Source organism: Mobula hypostoma, chromosome 7 (genome assembly GCF_963921235.1).
Source record: "Mobula hypostoma chromosome 7, sMobHyp1.1, whole genome shotgun sequence".
NCBI lineage: Eukaryota > Metazoa > Chordata > Chondrichthyes > Myliobatiformes > Myliobatidae > Mobula > Mobula hypostoma.
Window position 1 is genome coordinate 182151581 of NC_086103.1, and position 18963 is coordinate 182170543.

At 45.0% G+C, this 18963-nt stretch overlaps 1 protein-coding gene across 1 annotated transcript in view; it reads left to right on the forward strand.

The window, feature by feature from the left end:
• The window catches only part of mogat2 (monoacylglycerol O-acyltransferase 2), a 56776-nt gene that overhangs the window by 10608 nt on the left and 27205 nt on the right, over window positions 1–18963 (forward strand). Inside the window, exon 2 of the mRNA XM_063054670.1 lies at window positions 9263–9441. Coding sequence (XP_062910740.1) covers window positions 9263–9441 — 179 coding nt within the window. The remainder of the gene's footprint in view (window positions 1–9262; window positions 9442–18963) is intronic.

Genomic DNA, 18963 nt, shown 5'->3' on the forward strand with positions numbered 1-18963 from the left:
TAAAAGTGGGAGGGGGAGGGGGAGACCTGAAATGATAGGAGAAGACAGGAGGGGGAGGGATGGAGCCAAGAGCTGGACAGGTGATTGGCAAAAGGGATATGAGAGGATCATGGGACAGGAGGCCCAGGGAGAAGGAGAAGGGGGATGGGGAGGAAAAAGCCCAGAGGATGGGCAAGGGGTATAGTGAGAGGGACAGAGGGAGAAAAAGGAGAGAGAGAGAAAGAATGTGTGTATATAAATAAATAATGGATGGCGTACGAGGGGGAGGTGGGGCCTTAGCGGAAGTTAGAGAAGTCAATGTTCATGCCATCAGGTTGGAGGCTACCCAGATGAAATATAAGGTGTTGTTCCTCCAACCTGAGTGTGGCTTCATCTTTCTCCAGTTAGTCCTGACGAAGGGTCTCAGCCTGAAATGTCGACTGTACCTCTTCCTAGAGATGCTGCCTGGCCTGCTGCATTCACCAGCAACTTTGATGTGTGTTGCTTGAGTTTCCAGCACCTGCAGAATTCCTCGTGTTTACCTCCTTCCTCACCTCCATTCAGAGCCCCAAACGGTCCTTCCAGGTGAGGCAACACTGCACCTGTGAATCTGTTTGGGCTGTCTATTGTACCTGGCACTCTTCTACACTGGTGAGACCCAAAGTAAATTGGGTCACCTCCACTCCAGAGAGCTGAAGCAGATCTTCCTGGTGGCCAACCACTTTAATTTCTCTCCCTATTCCCGTTCTGATATGTCATTCCATGGCCTCCTCTTGTGCCAAGAAGAGGCCGCCCACAGGTTGGAGGAGCAACACCATATATTCTGTCTAGGTAGCCTCCCTCCTGATTTCTCCTTCCAGTAAGTTTTTCCTCTTCCCCTTCTCTCTTCTTCAATTTCTCACTCTGGCCTCTTACCTCTTCTCCTCACCTGGCTATCACCTTCCTCTGATGCCCCACTTTCTTCCCTTTCTCCTACGGTCTACCCTCCTCTCCATCAGATTCCTTCTTCTCCATCACTTTAACTTTCCCACCTACTGGCTTCACCTTCTAGCTTGTCTTCCTTTTTTTCTTTTCAAATCTTTTTATTGTTATATTATACAGGAAAAATAACATGAGTACATCGAAGTAACAACACTTACAATGCCTCAAAAAAAACATTATCTTAAAGATTGAAAAAAAATTTTGTGATAACAAAAAAAACCTACTAAGCAGAAAAGTGAGAAAAAAAAAGAACCCATTAGGTGTACAACCCCGGAGCCATGCGTCATACAAAAAGCTTCTTAAAATAAACATCAAACCGCCAGCAAGAAAAGAAAATATACTAAAAAAAATTTACAATTAGATCGTGGAAAAATTATATCAATTAACTCAAATGATAATAACGAGCAAATGAGCCCCATCTTTTCTCAGAATCAAATAAAGGTTCAAAGGTTCGACTTCTAATTTTCTCCAAACTAAGACATAGCATCACTTGAGAGAACCATTGTGACAAAGTGGGAGCTGATGTATCCTTCCACTTCAACAAAATGGCCCTCCTAGCTATCAATGTAACAAATGCAATAACATGTTGGTCAGACACAGAAATACCATGCATATTTTGAGGAACTATTCCAAAGAGCACAGTTAATTTCTTCCTTCTCTCCCACCCCCACATTTTTATTCTGGCATCTTCCCCCTTTCTTTCCACTCCTGAAGAAGTGTCTTAGCCTGAAACATCAACATTTTATTCATTTCTAAAGATGCTGCCTGAGCTGCTGAGTCCCTCAAGTATTTTGTGTGTGTTGCTCCAGATTTCCAGCATCTGCAGAATTTTTTGCGTTTAACATAATATCCCAACTCCTGTACTCAGTGCCCTGATTTATGAAAGCCAAAGTGCCAAAAACTCCCTTTATGACCCCATCTATCTATGATGCCACTTTCAAGGAATTATGGGTCTTATTCCCAGATTCCTTTGTTCTAAAGCACTTGTAGGTACCGTCTCATTCACTGTGTAGGTCTTACCCTGATTTGTCCTCCCAAAGTGCAATACTCCACTCATACCTAAATTAAATTGCATCTGCTATTTTTCGGCCCATTTTCCCAGCTGGCCCAGATTCCACTGCAAGTTTTGATAGCCTTCCTCGCTGTCCACTACACCCCCGAGCTTGGTGTCATCCACAGATTTGCTGGGCCAGTGTACCACATTGTGATCCAGATTGTTGATATGTCATAGACAGCAATCAAACAAGGACCCAACACCAGTCCCCGCTGCACTCCGCTAGCCACAGGCCTGCAGTCAGAGAGGCAAACGGTGGGTGAGACTAGAATTAAAGGTCATGGTTTAAGGTTCAAAAATGAAATACTTAAGGGAAACTTGAGACCAAACATCTTCCCTTGGAGAGTGGTATAGAATGAGCTGCCAGCAAAAGTGATGGATGCACGGTCAATTTCAGCAATGACAAGACAGAGTTCAAGAAGGTGATAGAATCATATGGTCATAGAGCACTACAGTACAGAAGCAGGCCCTTCAGCCCATCTAGTTGGTGCCAAACTGTTATTCTGCCTACTCCCATTGATCCCCCACTTAGACCATTGCCCTCCGTACCCCTCCCATCCAAGTATTTATCCAAACTTCCCTTAAATGTTGCTGCCATCGTGAAGAAGGTCCAGGAGCCTCCGGACTCACACCACCAGCTTCAGGAACAGTTACTGCCTCTCACCCATCAGACTCTTGAACCAAAGGGGATAACTTCACTCAACTTCACTTGCCCCATTACTGAAATGCGCCCATAAACAGCGGACTCATTTTCAAGGACTATTCATCTCATGTTCTCGATATTTATTGCTTAGTTATCAATAATTATTCTTTCTTTTTGTATTCGCATAGTTTATTGTCTTTTACACATTGGTTAAACACCCTAGTTGGGCAGTCTTTCATTGATTCTGTTATAGTTATTATTCCGTGGATTTATTGAGAAAATGAATTTCATGGTTGTATACGGTGACACAGCCAGGCAGTAGTGTAGTAGCATCCGCCACCGGACTTTGAGTTGAGTGGTCCCGTGTTCGAATCCAGCCAGCTCCTTGCACGCTTTCCATCTGTAGTGGATTGAGCGTCGAGCTAGCAACTCTGCCTCGTAAAAAAGCAGACAAAATGCTAAGGAAGTGGCAAGGATTTGGCCCGATGTGCCACAAGGCACAGAAAGGAACAACAGTGACATGGTGACATATATGTATTTGATAATAAATTTACTTTGAACTAAATGCTGCATTTGAACCTGCATCCACCACTGATATAGAGAGCCTAGTGACGTGATGTCAAGACAACTTCCCCATCGATGTTAACAAAACACTGGTCATTGACTCCAGGAGGGGTGGGGGCGGTGTGGAGTACACACTGCTGTCTGTTCTAATGGTACTGTGGTCAAAAACTTGGTAGGTGTAAATATCACCTGTAATTTTTCATGGTCCAGCCACGTGGAAACCAAGCCTCTACTGGGACACCAATGGCTCTACTTTCTCAGAACGCTAAAGAAGTTTTGACATGTCCCCGATGACCCTCACCAATCTCTACAGAGGCACCAGACTAAGCATCCTATCTGGATCCAGTGCTTCACACAGCAACTAATCTGGTCACGGGGAAATGCAGATTGTTTTTATTTATTGAGATATAGTGTGGAATAGGCCCTTCCGGCCCTTCAAGTTACGCCACCCAGCAATCCCCCGATTTAACCCCGGCCTAATCACGGGACAACTTACCTACCTGGGTGGTGGAGTGGAGATACGTCTCTACCAAAGGAGGTGTAAGGCACTCCTTCCCTCCACTATCCTGCAGGTCACCCTTGGGCAAGGTGTAGCACTTAGTCCTCCGATCAGGGTCACGTGAAGCCATGGGATCTGGTGGCGGATGGTCGTACGAGCAGCTGGTGCAGATCACAAGTTCTGTTTATGCGACCACTGACGCCAGGCAGACAATCTCTGAAGAGGATTGATAATGGCTGGGGTCACCTTTCTTGTAAAGACACTGCCCAGAAGAAGGCAATGGCAAACCACTTCTGTAGAGAAAATTTGCCAAGAACAGTCATGGTCACCCACTTCATGCAAGACGGCCCATAACGAGCAAACAACTTAACCTGCCAAACCAGGGAAACCCACACTCTCACAGGGAGAACATACAAACTTCTTACAGACAGTGGTGGGAAATGAACAGGGGTCACTGGTACTACAAAGCGCTGTGCTAACTGCTACGCTACCACGGATGCAGCTCAGCACATCTGAGAAACCAGCCTCCCCTCCGTGGATTCTGTCCACTCCTGTTGGTGAAGTTCCATGTTCTGTCTTCTGCTACCTAGTGACCTTGTCCTGTGACCAATTTCGGAATAGGTTGTCCCTTTAGGGCTCTGGAGTTGCGCATGTATTGACAACTAGGGCCTCAAAGCTGGGGGTGTTGGCTTGGGAGAGGGCACTGGCATCAACAGGATAAGAAATGGGGGAGAAACATCTTCACTCAAGGGGTGGCAAAGCTGTAAATGTCCAGCACAAGCTGCAGTGGAGGACAAGTCACTCAGGGTATTTAAGAAAGTAGATACAGTATATTGCTAAAGGCGCTTTTTTTGGGCTCTTTGCTCCCAGTAGAGCATTAGATTATGAAGACACGTAGTCCCCTTTTATTGTCATTTAGTAATGCATGCATTAAGAAATGATACAATATTTCCTCCGGTGCGATATCACAAAACACAGGACAGACCAAGACTGAAAAAACTGACAAAACCACATAATTATAACATATAGTTACAAACAGTGTAACAATACCATAACTTGATGAAGAAGTCCATGAGCACAGTAAAAGTTCAAAGTCTCTCAAATGTCCTACATCTCACACAGACGGGAGAAGGAAGAAAAACTCTCCCTGCCATACCCGACCATGGTCCGACTCTGAGTCATCCGAAAACTTCAAGCTCTGATCAGCTCTCCGACACCGAGTACCAAGCGCCATCTCTATCCGAACGATTCGACCTCCATCTTGGTTGCCAACAGCAGGCAAAGCCGGGGATTTTGAGGCCTTCCCTCCGGAAGATTCCCGACTGCGCAGTAACGACAGCAGCCAACGAGCGTTTCAGAAATTTTTCCAGGTGTTCCTCTGTGCTTTCACGTCCGTCTCCATCAAATCAGAATTGTCCATGGCCCTTATTTAAAGGATATGATATCATTTTTCACCGGAGGGCTGCGCACGCGCGGTGCGCTGCTCTCTCTCCTCCCGCCGTCTGGGGAGGCCGTCGATAACCTCCTGTCTCCATCATCCAAAGTCGATGGTATGGTTGGAGTTCACCAATGTTTCTGTAATCTATTGTAACCACTGTACGGGGGATTGGTCTATACAGCTTCACCAGATCCCTGTTGGCCGGCCTTACTCGTTTCCACCTCTCACAATGGGGACATATCTCTAAAGACAGAAGCCATTAAGTCTTGGGAGAGCGTGAGGAATACGGTATTGAGATAGAGCGTCAGCCATGGCCAGATTGAATGAGGTAGCAGGTTGGAAAGGGCCCAATGGCCTGCTCTTGCTCCTGTATTTAATCTATATTTCTGTGTTGGTGGGCACATATGGACGCATTGACACTGGGGAGCCAGGGTGCACTTGCACACAGAGCCCAGCAGAGGGCGCAGAAAGCTCTTTCACATCCATTTATCTATCTGTTGAACATTGAAACAGTGAAACGCATCGAACGCTTTAACACCAACACAATCTAGAGATGTGCAGGGGGCAGCCTGCAAGTCTCACCGCCAACTTGACACGTCCAAAACATTCAGCAGAACAAAAAAAAACAAAACAATAACGACACAACAAAACAGCAACAAATTTCATGGGCTCTGTTCTTCAAAGGTGTAATAATTCTAACTATTTTCAATTTTCTTTCTGAATTTGTCTTTTTTTAAATTTTACAACTGATAGTTTTGGGGTATCTGATTAATTTTATTTAGAGATACAGTGCAGAATAAGCCCCTCCGGCCCTCCGAGCTGCACCGCCCCAACAAGACTCAGCCCCAATTTAACCCTAACCTAATCACGGGACAATTTACAATGACCAATCAACTTGCCCTTTGGACTGTGGGAGGAAATCGGAGCACCCAGAGAAAACACACGCATTCCACAGGGAGGATGTACAGACTTCTCACAGAGGATGCCCGGATCGAGCCCTGAACGCCAATGCCCTGAGCTGTAATAATGCCACACTAAATGCCATGTCACTGTGGTGCCCATTCAAACATACTTAAACAGTACGTCCTTTAACAATTTTAGCTAAGTTTGGTCGGAAGTCCGGTTTAACCTAGGGGAAATGCGCAGTTGCCAACCCATTGTGAATTGTGTATAATTTATGCCTAGAACTTAGAACATAGAACAGCACAGACCCTTCACCCCACGATGATGTGCCAACCTTATAAACTACTCTTACGTTCAATCTAACTCTTCCCTCCCTCATATCCCTCCATTTTCTATCAACCTAAGAGTTCATTATATGTCCCTAATGTATCTGCCTCTACAACCACACACCCAAACTTCTCTGTGTAAAAAAAACCTCTAACATCTCCCCCATACTTTCCTCCAATCAACTTAAAATTATGCCCCTCATGTTAACCATTTTCTTCCTGCGAGAAATATGCTGGCTATCCACCTGATCTGTTCCTCTTATCATCCTGTACACCTCTATCAAGTCACGACTCATCCTCCTTCACTCCAAAGAGAAAAGCCCTAGCTTACTCAACTTATCCTAATAAGACATTGTTTTCTGATCCAGGCAGCACCCTGGTGAATCTCCTCTGCACCCTCTCTAAAGCTTCCACATCCTTCCAATAATGTGGCAACCAGAACTGAACACAATACTCCAAGTGTGGTCTAACCAGCATTTTATAGCACTGCAACATTACCTCATGGTTCTTGAACTCAATCTCCCAACTAATGAAAGCCCACATACCTTAGGCTTTCATAACCACCCTATCAACTTGCGCGGCAACTTTGAGGGAGTTATGAACATGGATCCCAAGATCCCTCTGTTCCTCCACACTGCTAGGAATCCTGTATTCCACTTTCAAATTCATGCTTCCAAAGTGAATACAGTACTGTTTACCTGATGCTATGTGCCTGTGATGGTGTTGCAAGTACAGTAAGCTCTTCATTGTATCTGTGTGTGGTTTCACAATCTAACTGTTATGATCTTGTACCTGATTATGTACCTGCACTGCACTGTCTCTGTAGCTGTTACATTTTATTCTGCATTCTGTTATTGTTTTACCTCAGTGCTCTGTGTAATGATCTGATCTGTAGGAACAGTTTGCAAAACAAGCACTGTATCTCGGTACATGTGATACATGTACAACTCTAATACCAATTCTTTCCTGTACTCCAAGTCTGCCCACCGTTAACAGGCCTTTGAATGGGCCTTTTGTCTGATAAGATCAAAAATCCAGACATTCTCTCTTCTCCCCACCCCACCCCCCCATCAGGCAGAAGATACAAAGCCTGGAAGCACGTACACCAGGAACAAGGACAGCTTCTATCCAACTATTATCAGACTCTTGAAAGGTCCTCTTGTACGATAAGATGGACTCTTGGCCTTTCAATCTACCTTGTTATGATCTTGCATTTTATCATTTACCTGCACTGCACTATCTCAGTAGTGAATTTTACACTTTATTCTGCATTGTTATTGCTTTGCCTTGTTCTACCTCAACGCACTGAGAAATGATCTGATCTGTACGAAGAGTGTGCAAAGTAAGCTTTTCCCTGTATCTTGGTACATGAGACCAAATTCCAATTCCAAATCCACTTCTAATGCACTTGTGACAATAAACTTGACTTTGAGCACCCAGGACATCACATGGATTTAGGAGAAAACCAAAGCAGCCGGAGGAAACATCCTTGTAAATTTTCTCTGCATATCCCTTCAATCCAATTGGTGTCTTTTCTGTAGGTGGTGACCAAAACTACCCACATTGCTTGCAAATGTCTACAAATGTACCACGGAGAGCATTCTAACTGGTTGCATGACTGTCTGGTACGGAGGGGCCACTGCACAGGATCAGAAAAAGCTGCAGAAAGATGTAAACTCATCCTGCTCCACCATGGGCACTAGACTCCCCAGCATCGAGGACATTTTCAAAAGGCAATGCCTCAAAAAGGCAGTGTCTATCATTAGAGACCCCCATTACCCAGGAAGTATAGCAGCCTGAAGACACACACTCAACATTTCAGGAATAGCTTCTTCCCCTCTGCCATCTGATTTATGAATGGACATTGAACGTATGTACCATAAGACCATATGATATAGGAGCAGAAGTAGGCCATTCGGCCCGTCGAGTCTGCTCCTGTACAGATGTACACAGTATCTTTATATTTTTCCTCTCCTTTTGACCTACTTAGTTAATTTAATTTTCCTTTTTCATATATCCTTCTTATTGTAATTTATGACTTTTCAATATTATGTATTGCAATGTTCTTCTGCTGCAAAACAACACATTTCATGACATATGCCGGTAATATTAAACCTGATTCTGATTCTGAAATTAGGCTTCACCAGTGTCTTATACATAACAACCCAACTCCTGTAGTCAATACTTTGATTTATGGTACCAACTGAAACATTGCGTGGATAAGCATAAGCAAGCGAGGGTATGGAGAGCTATGGTCCAGGTGCGGGTCAATGGGACTAAGCAGAATAATAGTTCGGCATGGACTAGATGGGCTGAAGGGCCTGTTTTGTACTGTAGTGTTCTATGGCTCCAGAGGCTGAGAAGTGGAAAGTTTAAAAGATGAGCGGGGTAAGCTGCTGGTACTTGAGGATTTGAGTTACAGGGAAAGGTTGAATAGGTTAGGACTTTATTTCTTGGAACGTAGGAGAATGAGGGGGGATTTGATAGAGGTTTACACAATCACAAGGGGTATAGATAGAGTAAATGCAGGCAAGCTTTTTCCACTGAGGGGTTGGGTGAGATTAGGACTAGAGGTCATAGGTTAAGGGTGAAGAGTGAAATATTTAATGATATCCTGATGGGGGATTTCTCAAATCAGAGAGTGGTGTGAGCTGTCAGTGAAAGTGGTGAATGTGGTTTTGAATTCAGCACTTAAGAGAAATTTGGATAGGTATATGGACGGGATGAGTATGGAGGTCTATGGTTCGGGAGGGGGTCGATAGGACTAAGCAGAATAATAGTTTGCCATCGACTAGATGGGCTGAAGGGCCTGTTTCTGTGCTGTAGTGCTCTATGACTCTATGGCTCTAATTCCGATTCCTGTTTCCTTGTACAGCACAATGCTGCGCTGTGCTCTTCGTCACCCTCTTCTTTACTCGCTTCTGGTTCGTGTCCGTACTGTACGCCACGTGGTGGTTCTGGGACCGGAACACGCCTTGCCAGGGAGGTCGTAGATTCCACTACCTCCGCAGCCTGAAACTATGGGGCTACTTTTGCGACTACTTTCCTGTTCACGTGAGTACCAATCTCAGAGCAGGACAGCTGGCGGGCGGGGGCAGTGATTCGCGGGTTCGCTGAGTTTCTGCTATGTTCCTTCTTTACAGAGATCTGAAGAGAAATTTGGATAGGTACATGGATGGGAGGGGTATGGCCTAGGTGCAAGTCAATGGGTTGGGGAAGAATAAAAATTCATCACGGCCCAAGTGGGAAAGGATGATTTTGTGCTGCAGTGCTATAGGACTCAATGGACACAGCAAGATATCAACGAGATTGAAAGAGTGCAGAGAAGATTTACAAGGATGTGACCAGGAATTGAGTACCTGAGTTATGGGTAAAGGCTGAAAAGGTGAGAACTTTATTCCCTGGAGCGTAGGAGAATGAGTTTTGATAGAGGTATACCTTTAGCGGGCCAGCTGGTGGTGTAGCAGCATCAGCACTAGACTTCAAGGCAGATAGTCCTGAGTTCAAACCCAGCCAGGTCAGACTCGCGGAGCAGACTCGATGGGCTGAATGGCCTACTTCTGCTCGATTTATGGTCTTACGGGTCCCAACCTCGGTAGCAGCAGTATCTGCTTCAGAAGAAAGGCCTAGTAATCTACTTCTGTATCTTGCCATGAAACTCTTATGGACCCTACAGTCCATGAGGTCACGAGAAGTTGGACTCGACTAAGCGACTGAAAAACGAAACTTTTGGAGTGTGCCAGTGGCTTTTGCTCATCAGCTTCAGGCCTGGGTGAGGTAAAATATCCTGTAAGTTACTCTCTCACTGTCCTTATTTGTCCTTTCCTCATCTGTTAGGGCATAGTCGTTCAGTACAGTGCAGTGTTTTGAACCTCCAGTCTCCCAGAAAAACACTTCTGAGCCGCAGCCCCTGAGAGAATGTGTTAAGGAACTGGAGCTGCAGCTCGATGACCTTTGCCTAATACGGGAGAATGAGGAGGTGACAGACAGGAGTCACAGGGAGGTAATCACCCTTAGATTGCAGGAGACAGGCAACTGGGTGACTGTCAGGAGAAGGAAGGGAAAGGCACGGCCAGTGCAGAGTACACCTGTGGCTGTTCCCTTCAATAAGTATTCAACTTCAGATACTGTTGAGGGGGGCGACCCACCAGGGGAAACCACAGTGGCCGGGTCTCTGGCACTGAGTCTGGTGCTGTGGCTCAGAGGAGCAGAGAGGTGAAGAGGAGACTCCTTGGTCAGAGGAACAGAGACAAGATTCAGTGGGCACAATAAAGACATCCGGATGGTATGCTGCCTTCCTGGTGCCAGGTTCAAGGATGTCTTGGATCGGGTCCATGGAGTATAAGAGCTGGAATGTTATGATGAGGTTGTATGAGGCATTGGTGAGGCCAGATCTGGAGTATTGTGTTCAGTTTTGGTCACCAAATTACAGGGAGGATATAAATAAGGTTGAAAGAGTGCAGAGAAGGTTTACAAGGATGTTGCCGGGACTTGAGAAACTCAGTTACAGAGAAAGGTTGAATAGATTAGGACTTTATTCCCTGGAGCATAGAAGAATGAGGGGAGATCTCATAGAGGTATATAAAATTATGATGGGTATAGATAGAGTGAATGCAAGCAGGCTTTTTCCACTGAGGCAAGGGGAGAAAAAAAACCAGAGGACATGGGTTAAGGGTGAGGGGGGAAAAGTTTAAAGGGAACATTAGGGGGGGGCTTCTTCACACAGAGAGTGGTGGGAGTGTGGAATGAGCTGCCAGATGACGTGGTAAATGCGGGTTCTTTTTTAACATTTAAGAATAAATTGGACAGATATATGGATGGGAGGTGAATGGAGGGATATGGTCCGTGTGCAGGTCAGTGGGACTAGGCAGAAAATGGTTCGGCACAGCCAGGAAGGGCCAAAAGGCCTGTTTCTGTGCTGTAGTTTTTCTATGGTTTCTATGGTTTCTAATTCTCAAGGGTGAAGTTGAGCTGCCAGAAGTCTTGGTGCATATTGGGACCGATGACAAAGGTAGACAAGGTGAGGAGGTCCTGAAGAGAGATTTTAGGGAGCTAGGTAGAAAGCTGAGAAACAGGATCTCCAGGGTAGTAATCTCTAGATTGCTGCCTGTGCCATGTGCCTGTGAGGGTAAGAATAGAATGATTTTACAGGTGAATGTGTGGCTAAGGATCTGGTACAGGAGGCAGAGGTTCAGATTTATGGAGCATTGCGATCTCGTCTGGGGAAGTTATGACCTGTACAAAAGTGATGGGTTACACCTGAATCTGAGGGTTTCAATATCCTTGCGGGCAGGTTGGCTTGGGTTGGTAGGGCGAGATTCAACTAATTTGGCTGGGGGATGGGAACCGAAAGGATAGTGCTGAAGATGAGGTAGTAGGTTTACAAACAGAGGCAATGTGTAGTGAGACTCCTTGCAAGGAGAGGCTGATGATTGGGAAAAATTACAGTCAACAGAATGAGTTACAATGTAAAAGTCAGACAAGATCAAAAATGGTGAATACAGGACTGAAGGTGTAATATTTGAACACCGACACATTGTTTTTTAATTTTTTCCCTCTCAAATTTCAAAGTTTGAGATTTGAGATCATATTGTGATCACTGTTCCCTAAGGGTTCCTTAACCCTAAACTCCCTTATCACCTCCGGATCATTGCACAACACCAAATCCAGTATAGCCGATCCCCTAATGGGCTCAACAACAAGCTGTTCTAAAAAGCCATCCCTTAGATATTCTACAAATTCTCTCTCTTGAGGTCCAGTACTGGCCTGGTTTTCCCAATCCGCTTTCATGTTAAAATCCCCAATGATTATCATGACTTTGCCTTTCTGACATGCCTTTTCTATCTCCTGCTGTAATTTGTAATCCACATCCCGGCTGCTGTTTGGAGGCCTGTATACAACTACCATTAGGGTCTTTTTACCCTTGTCATTTCTTAACTCAACCCATAGAGACTCTACACCTTCTAATCCTATGTCATCTCTTTTCAATGATTTGATATTATTTCTAATACACAGAACCACACCCCCCTCTCTGCCAACTAACCTATCCTTCTGATACACTGTGTATCCTTGGATGTTCAGCTCCCAATGGCAACCATCCTTTAGCCAAGTTTCAGAGATGGCCACAACATCATACTTGCCAATCTGTAGCTGAATTTCAAGATCGTTCATTTTATTTCTTACAGGATTGCTGCCTGTGCCACATGACAGTGAGTATAGGAATAGAATGAGGTGAAGGATAAATGTGTGGCTGAGGGATTGGAGCAGGGGGCAGGGATTCAGATTTCTGGATCATTGGGACCTCTTTTGTGGCAGGTGTGACTTGTACAAAAAGGACGGGTTGCACTTCCAAGGGGCCAATATCCTGGCAGGGAGGTTTGCTAAGACTATTTAGCAAATACAAAGACTGATGAATGACCAATGCCCTAAAGAAGACAAATTGTGTCAATAAAAAAGAATAATAATACTGAGAAGAAGAGGGCAAAGGTTTAATATCAGAGGCGGGAGATTTAGATTGAGATTCAGATTTACTTATCACATGTGCAAGTGCGAACAAAACAATGAAAATACTGAAAACGAGAGGGCATTCACAAGATCTCCACGAGAGTGTGGAGGTTGTGGAATCAGTTCAGAGTTGTGGTGAATGAAGTTATCCACTTTGGTTCAGCAGCCTGCTAGTATTGTTTGCTGTCACTGTCCCAGTGCACTTCTTAACTTCCGGAAACGGGCCCTCTGCTCTCAGCTTGTGTTTGTCCAAAGGTTGAGATGAACTGATGAACTGCTTGGCGGATGTGCGGGTTCCACCCTGCGGCTGCCCAGGTCAAGGTTTGAAAACAAAGTTAGACAACAAATGAAGCACAACAACACCCTCAGACCACCGGATGCAGCCACTTACAAACCGAGGAGAGTGACGTGCTGCGTGCGAGAATAAAGTGTTCATGCCATTCTCCATACCAGGAGTAACTACCAGAGATGACAGTCTTGATTATCGAGATACACTGCAGAACAGGCCCGTCCGACGCACTGGGCCGCAATGCCCAGCAACCCCTGACTTAACCCCAGCCTAATCACAGGACAATTTACAGTGATCAATTACTCTCCTAACCGACATATCTTTGGACTATGGGAAGAAACTGTAGCACTCGGGGGAGAAAAACCCCACATGTTCGTGTTTATAATTTATTTATTTAGAGATGCTGCACAGTATGGGTCCTTCCAGCACCACTGAGCTGCAATGCCCAGCTTCCCACTGATTAACGCTTGTCTAATCACAGGACACTTTAACTTACCAACAGACACGAAATGCCGGAAGAACTCAGAAAGTCAGGTCGCATCCATGAAAATGAACAAAACAGTTGACGTTTTTGGCCAAGGCCCTCCATCAGGACTGGAGAAGGGTTGCGGCCCGAAGCGCCAGCTGTTTGGTCAGTTTCTATGGGTCCTATCTGACCTGCTGTGTCCCCCCAGCACTTTGTGTGTGTTGCTTTGGTTTTCCAGCATCTGCAGAACTTCCTGCATTTATAACATACAAACCAGCGTGCCTTTGGACTGTGGGAGGAGACCGGGGCCCCTGGAGAACACCCACACGTTCCATGGGGAGGACGTACAGACTACTTGTTGGAGTTGAACTCTGAACTCTGATGCCCTGAGCTGCAACGGCGTTGTGATAACCGCTACACTACCGTAGCACCCAATTGTTGGAGAAAACATCACTGTTGAAGAAATTCAAAATAATTCTGAGATGAGTGCAGCAAAGATTTTCTAGACGTAAGGTTATGAATTACAAGGAGAGGCTGCATACACTAGGACTTCAAACTTTGGAATTTAGGAGATTGAGGGGTGACCTGATAAAGGTCATGAGGGGCATGGACAAGGTTAAAACACTTTGTGTGTAGACTGGGTTTCTAGAAACAAATTTAAGATCACAGGTGAGAGATTTCAAAGTTCAAAGTAAATTTGTTATCAAAATACATATACGTCACCATATACAACCCTGAGATTCATTTTATTGTGGGCATACTCAGTAAATCTATAAAATAATAACCAGAACAGAATCAATGAAAGACAGCACCAGCTAGGGCATTGAACCAGGGTGTAGAAGACAACAAATTGTGCAAGTACAAAATGAGGAGATAATAGTAAACATTGAGAAATAATAAATATTGAGAACATGAGATGAAGATTCCTTGAAAGTGAGTCCATAGATTGTGGGAACAGTTCAGTGATGAGGCGAGTGAAATAGAGTGAAGTTGTCCCCTCTCATTCAAGAGCCTGATGGCTGAGGGGTAATAACTGTCCCAGAACCTGATGGTGTGGGTCCTGAGGCTCCTGTACCTTCTGCCCAATGGCAGCAATGAGAAGAGAGCATGACCTGGGTGGTGGGGGTCCCTGATGATGTATACCACTTTCCTGTGATTTAGATTAGATTATGAGGACACTCAGTCCTCGTTTATTGTCATTTAGAAATGCATGTATTAAGAAATAATACAACGTTCCTCCAGAGTGATATCACAAAAAAAACAGGACAAACCAAAGACTAACGCTGACAAGACCACATAATTTTAACATATAGTTACAGCAGTGCAAAGCAATACCATAATTTGATAAAGAGCAGACCATGGGCACGGTAAAAAAAAGTCTCAAAGTTCCGACTGACTCCTGATAGTCCCGATAGCAGGCGGCAAAAGGGAGAAACTCTCTCTGCCATAAACCTCCAGGCACCGACAACTGCCGAGGCATTGGAAGCACCCGACCACAGCCGACTCTGAGTCCATCCGAAAACTTCAAGCCTCCAACTAGCCCCTCCAATACAGCCTCCCGAGCACCATCTCTGCCGAGCGCTTCGACCCCGCCCCAGCCGCCGAGCAACAAGCAAAGCCGAGGACTCGGGGCCTTCCCCTCCGGAGATTCTGGATCACACAGCGGCAGTGGCAGTGAAGAAGGCATTTCAGAAGTTTCTCCAGATGTTCCTCCGTGCTCTCACGTCTGTCTCCATCAAATCAGGATCGTGCATGACCCCCTACTTGACAGATAACAGATATCATTTCACCGGAGTAGCCGCTGCGTACTGCGTCGCGCCACCATCTTCTTCTCCTCCTCCTCAGAAACACTTCATGTAGATGTGCCCAATGGTGGGGAGGGCTTTACCTGTGATGGACAGGGCATATACACTACTTTTTGTAAGATTTTCCATTCAAGGGCACTGGTGTTTCCATACCAGGCTGTGATGCAGCCAGGCAATATACTCTCCACCACACATATATAGAAGTTTGTCAAAGTTTTAGATGTCATGCTACATCTTTGAAAACTCTGCAAAAGGGATCATCATGAGTAGTTTCTTTTCACTCAAGGAGCAGTGCATATTTGGGAGGAACTCCCAGAAATAGTGGTTCTGGGGAACACATTGACAATAATTAAAGCCCATCTAGGTAAGTACATGGGTAAGAGAGCACTGATCAGCCAAAAGTGAGCAGGTGGGACCTGCTTGCAGGGCAACACATTCTACATGACACCTAAAACTTCAACAACTTTTATAGATGTGTGGTGGAGAGTGTACTGACTGGTTGCATCACAGCCTGGTATGGAAACACCAAAGTTCTTCAATGGAAATTCCTACAAAAAGTGGTGGATATGGTCCAGTTTATCACGAGTGAAGCCCTCCCCACCATTGAGCACATCTACATGGTGCATTGTCACAGGAAAGCAGCATCCATCGTCAGGGACTCCCACCACACAGGACATGCTCCCTTCTCAGTGCTGCCATCAGGAAGATGGTACAGGAGCCTCAGGACTCACACCACCAGGTTCAGGAACAGTTATTACCCTCAACCATCTTGAATGGGGAAGGACAACTTCACTCAGTTTCACTTGCCCCATCACTGAACTGTTCCACAACCTATGGACTCACTTTCAAGAACTCTTCATCTCATATTCTTGATATTTATTGCTTATTTATTAATTATTATTATTATTGTTTCTTTTTGTATTTGCACAGTTTGTTGTCTTTTGCACTCTGGCTGTCTGTCCTATTGGTGTTGTCTTTCAGGATTTTATTATGGATTTATTGAGTATGCCCACAAGAATATAAATCTCAGGGTTGTAAGCGGTGACATATCGTATACGTACATTGATAATAAATTTACTTTTGAACTTTTCTGGATCAAAGGCTCTGTTTCTGCGCTGTGTGATTCTGTGGATCTCTCCTGAACAATCGCCATACCAAGCCAACTTCATTACGTTCTCTTGTACACCTGCTTGTTAATGCAGATATCTAATCCCAATCAAATGGCAGCAACTCAATGCATAAAGGCACGCAGACAAGGTCAAAAGGTTCAGTTGCTGTTCAGACCAAACATCAGAATGGGAAAGAAATGTGATCTACGTGACTTTGACTGCGGAATGATTGTTGGTGCCAGACGGGGTGGTTTGAGTATCTCAGAAACTGACAACTTCCTGCGATTTTCCTGCACACTGGTCTCTAGAGTTTAGAGAATTGTGCGAAAAATAAAACAGCCAGTGAGCAGTAGCTCTGTTGGTAAAAACACCTTGTCCATGAGAGAGGTCAGAGGAGGATGGCCAGACTGGTTAAAACTGACAGGAAGGTGACCAGTAGCTAAGTACCACACATTACAACAATGGTGTGCAGGAGAGAATCTCTGAATGCACAACACATCGAACCTTGAAGTGGACAGGCTACAGGAGCAAGAGACCATGAACAGACACTCAGTGGCCACTTTAGAATTTTAGAATTAGAATTAGAATTTATTTAAATCTTACATCCATCCCACAATGTAAGGGAGTAAAAATCTTTGCATTATGACTCCGTTGCAATGTACAGACATGTGAATTTAAAAGTCTAATGTCTTGTAGGTAACTGAATGTATATATCCAGATCGGATGCTTTCTAGGGTACACCAATAGAAATTAGTGAGGGTCAGGGATTAGCTCTTCTCACCTGCCTGTTACCTCCCTCAGGTCCCCTCCTTCCCTTTTAACTATGGTCCACTCTCCTCTCCTGTCAGATTCCTTCCTCTCTAGCCACTTACCTTTCCCACCCACCTGGCTTCACCTGTCACCTTCTAGTTAACATTTTCCAATGTTCCTTAGATTCAGGATCAATTCCTGAGGATTGGCGAATGGCTAATGTTATCCCACTTTTTAAGAAAGGAGGGAGAGAACTATCGCCCTTTTAGCCTAACATCAGTAGTGGGGAAGATGCTAGAGTCCATTATTAAAGATGAAATAGCGGCATATCTTGATAGCAGTGATAGGATTGGGCCGAGCCAGCATGGATTTACCAAGGGCAAATCATACTTGACTAATCTATTGGAGTTTTTCAAGGATGTAACCAGGAAGATAGACGCGGGAGATCCAGTGGATGTGGTGTACCTTGACTTTCAGAAGGCATTTGATAAGGTACCACATAGGAGATTGGTGGGTAAAATCAGAGCTCATGGCATTGGGAGGAGGATATTGACATGGATAGAAAACTGGTTGGCAGATAGAAAGCAAAGGGTAGCAGTGAATGGGTGTTTCTCGGAATGGCAGGTGGTGACTAGTGGGGTGCCACAGGGCTCGGTATTGGGACCACAGCTGTTTACAATTTACGTCAATGATTTAGAGGAAGGCATTGTGAATAACATCAGCAAGTTTGCTGATGATACTAAGCTGGGTGGCAGTGTGACATGTGATGAGGATGTTAGGAGAATTCAAGGTGGATAGGCTGGGTGAGTGGGTAGAAACTTGGCAGATGGCGCTTAATGTGAATAAGTGTGAGGTTATTCACTTTGGGAGCAAGAACAGGAAGACAGATTATTATCTGAACAGTGTGGAGTTAGGTAAGGGAGAAATACAAAGAGATCTAGGAGTACTTGTTCATCAGTCTCTGAAGGTGAATGAGCAAGTGCAGCAGGCAGTGAAGAAGGCTAATGGAATGTTGGCCTTTATTACAAAGGGAATTGAGTACAAGAGCAAGGAAATCCTTTTGCATTTGTACAGGGCCCTGGTGAGACCACACCTGGAGTATTGTGTGCAGTTTTGGTTTCCAGGGTTAAGGAAGGACATCCTGGCTGTGGAGGAGGTGCAGCGTAGGTTCACTAAGTTAATTCCTGGGATGTCCGGACTGTCTTACGCAGAGAGGTTAGAGAGACTGGGTTTGTACACACTTGAATTAAGGAGATTGAGGGGGGATCTGATTGAGACACTTAAGATTATTAAGGGATTGGACAAGATAGAGGCAGGAAATATGTTCCAGATGCTGGGAGAGTCCAGTACCAGAGGGCATGGTTTAAGAATAAGGGGTAGGTCATTTAGGACAAAGATGAGGAGGAACTTCTTCTCCCAGAGAGTTGTGGAGGTGTGGAAAGGGCTGCCTCAGAAGGCAGTGGAGGCCAATTCTCTGGATGCTTTCAAGAAGGAGCTAGATAGGTATCTAATGGATAGGGGAATCAAGGGTTATGGGGACAAGGCAGGAACCGGGTATTGATAGTAGATGATCAGCCATGATTTCAGAATGGCGGTGCAGGCTCGAAGGGCCGAATGGTCTACTTCTGCACCTATTGTCTATTGTTATCCTCC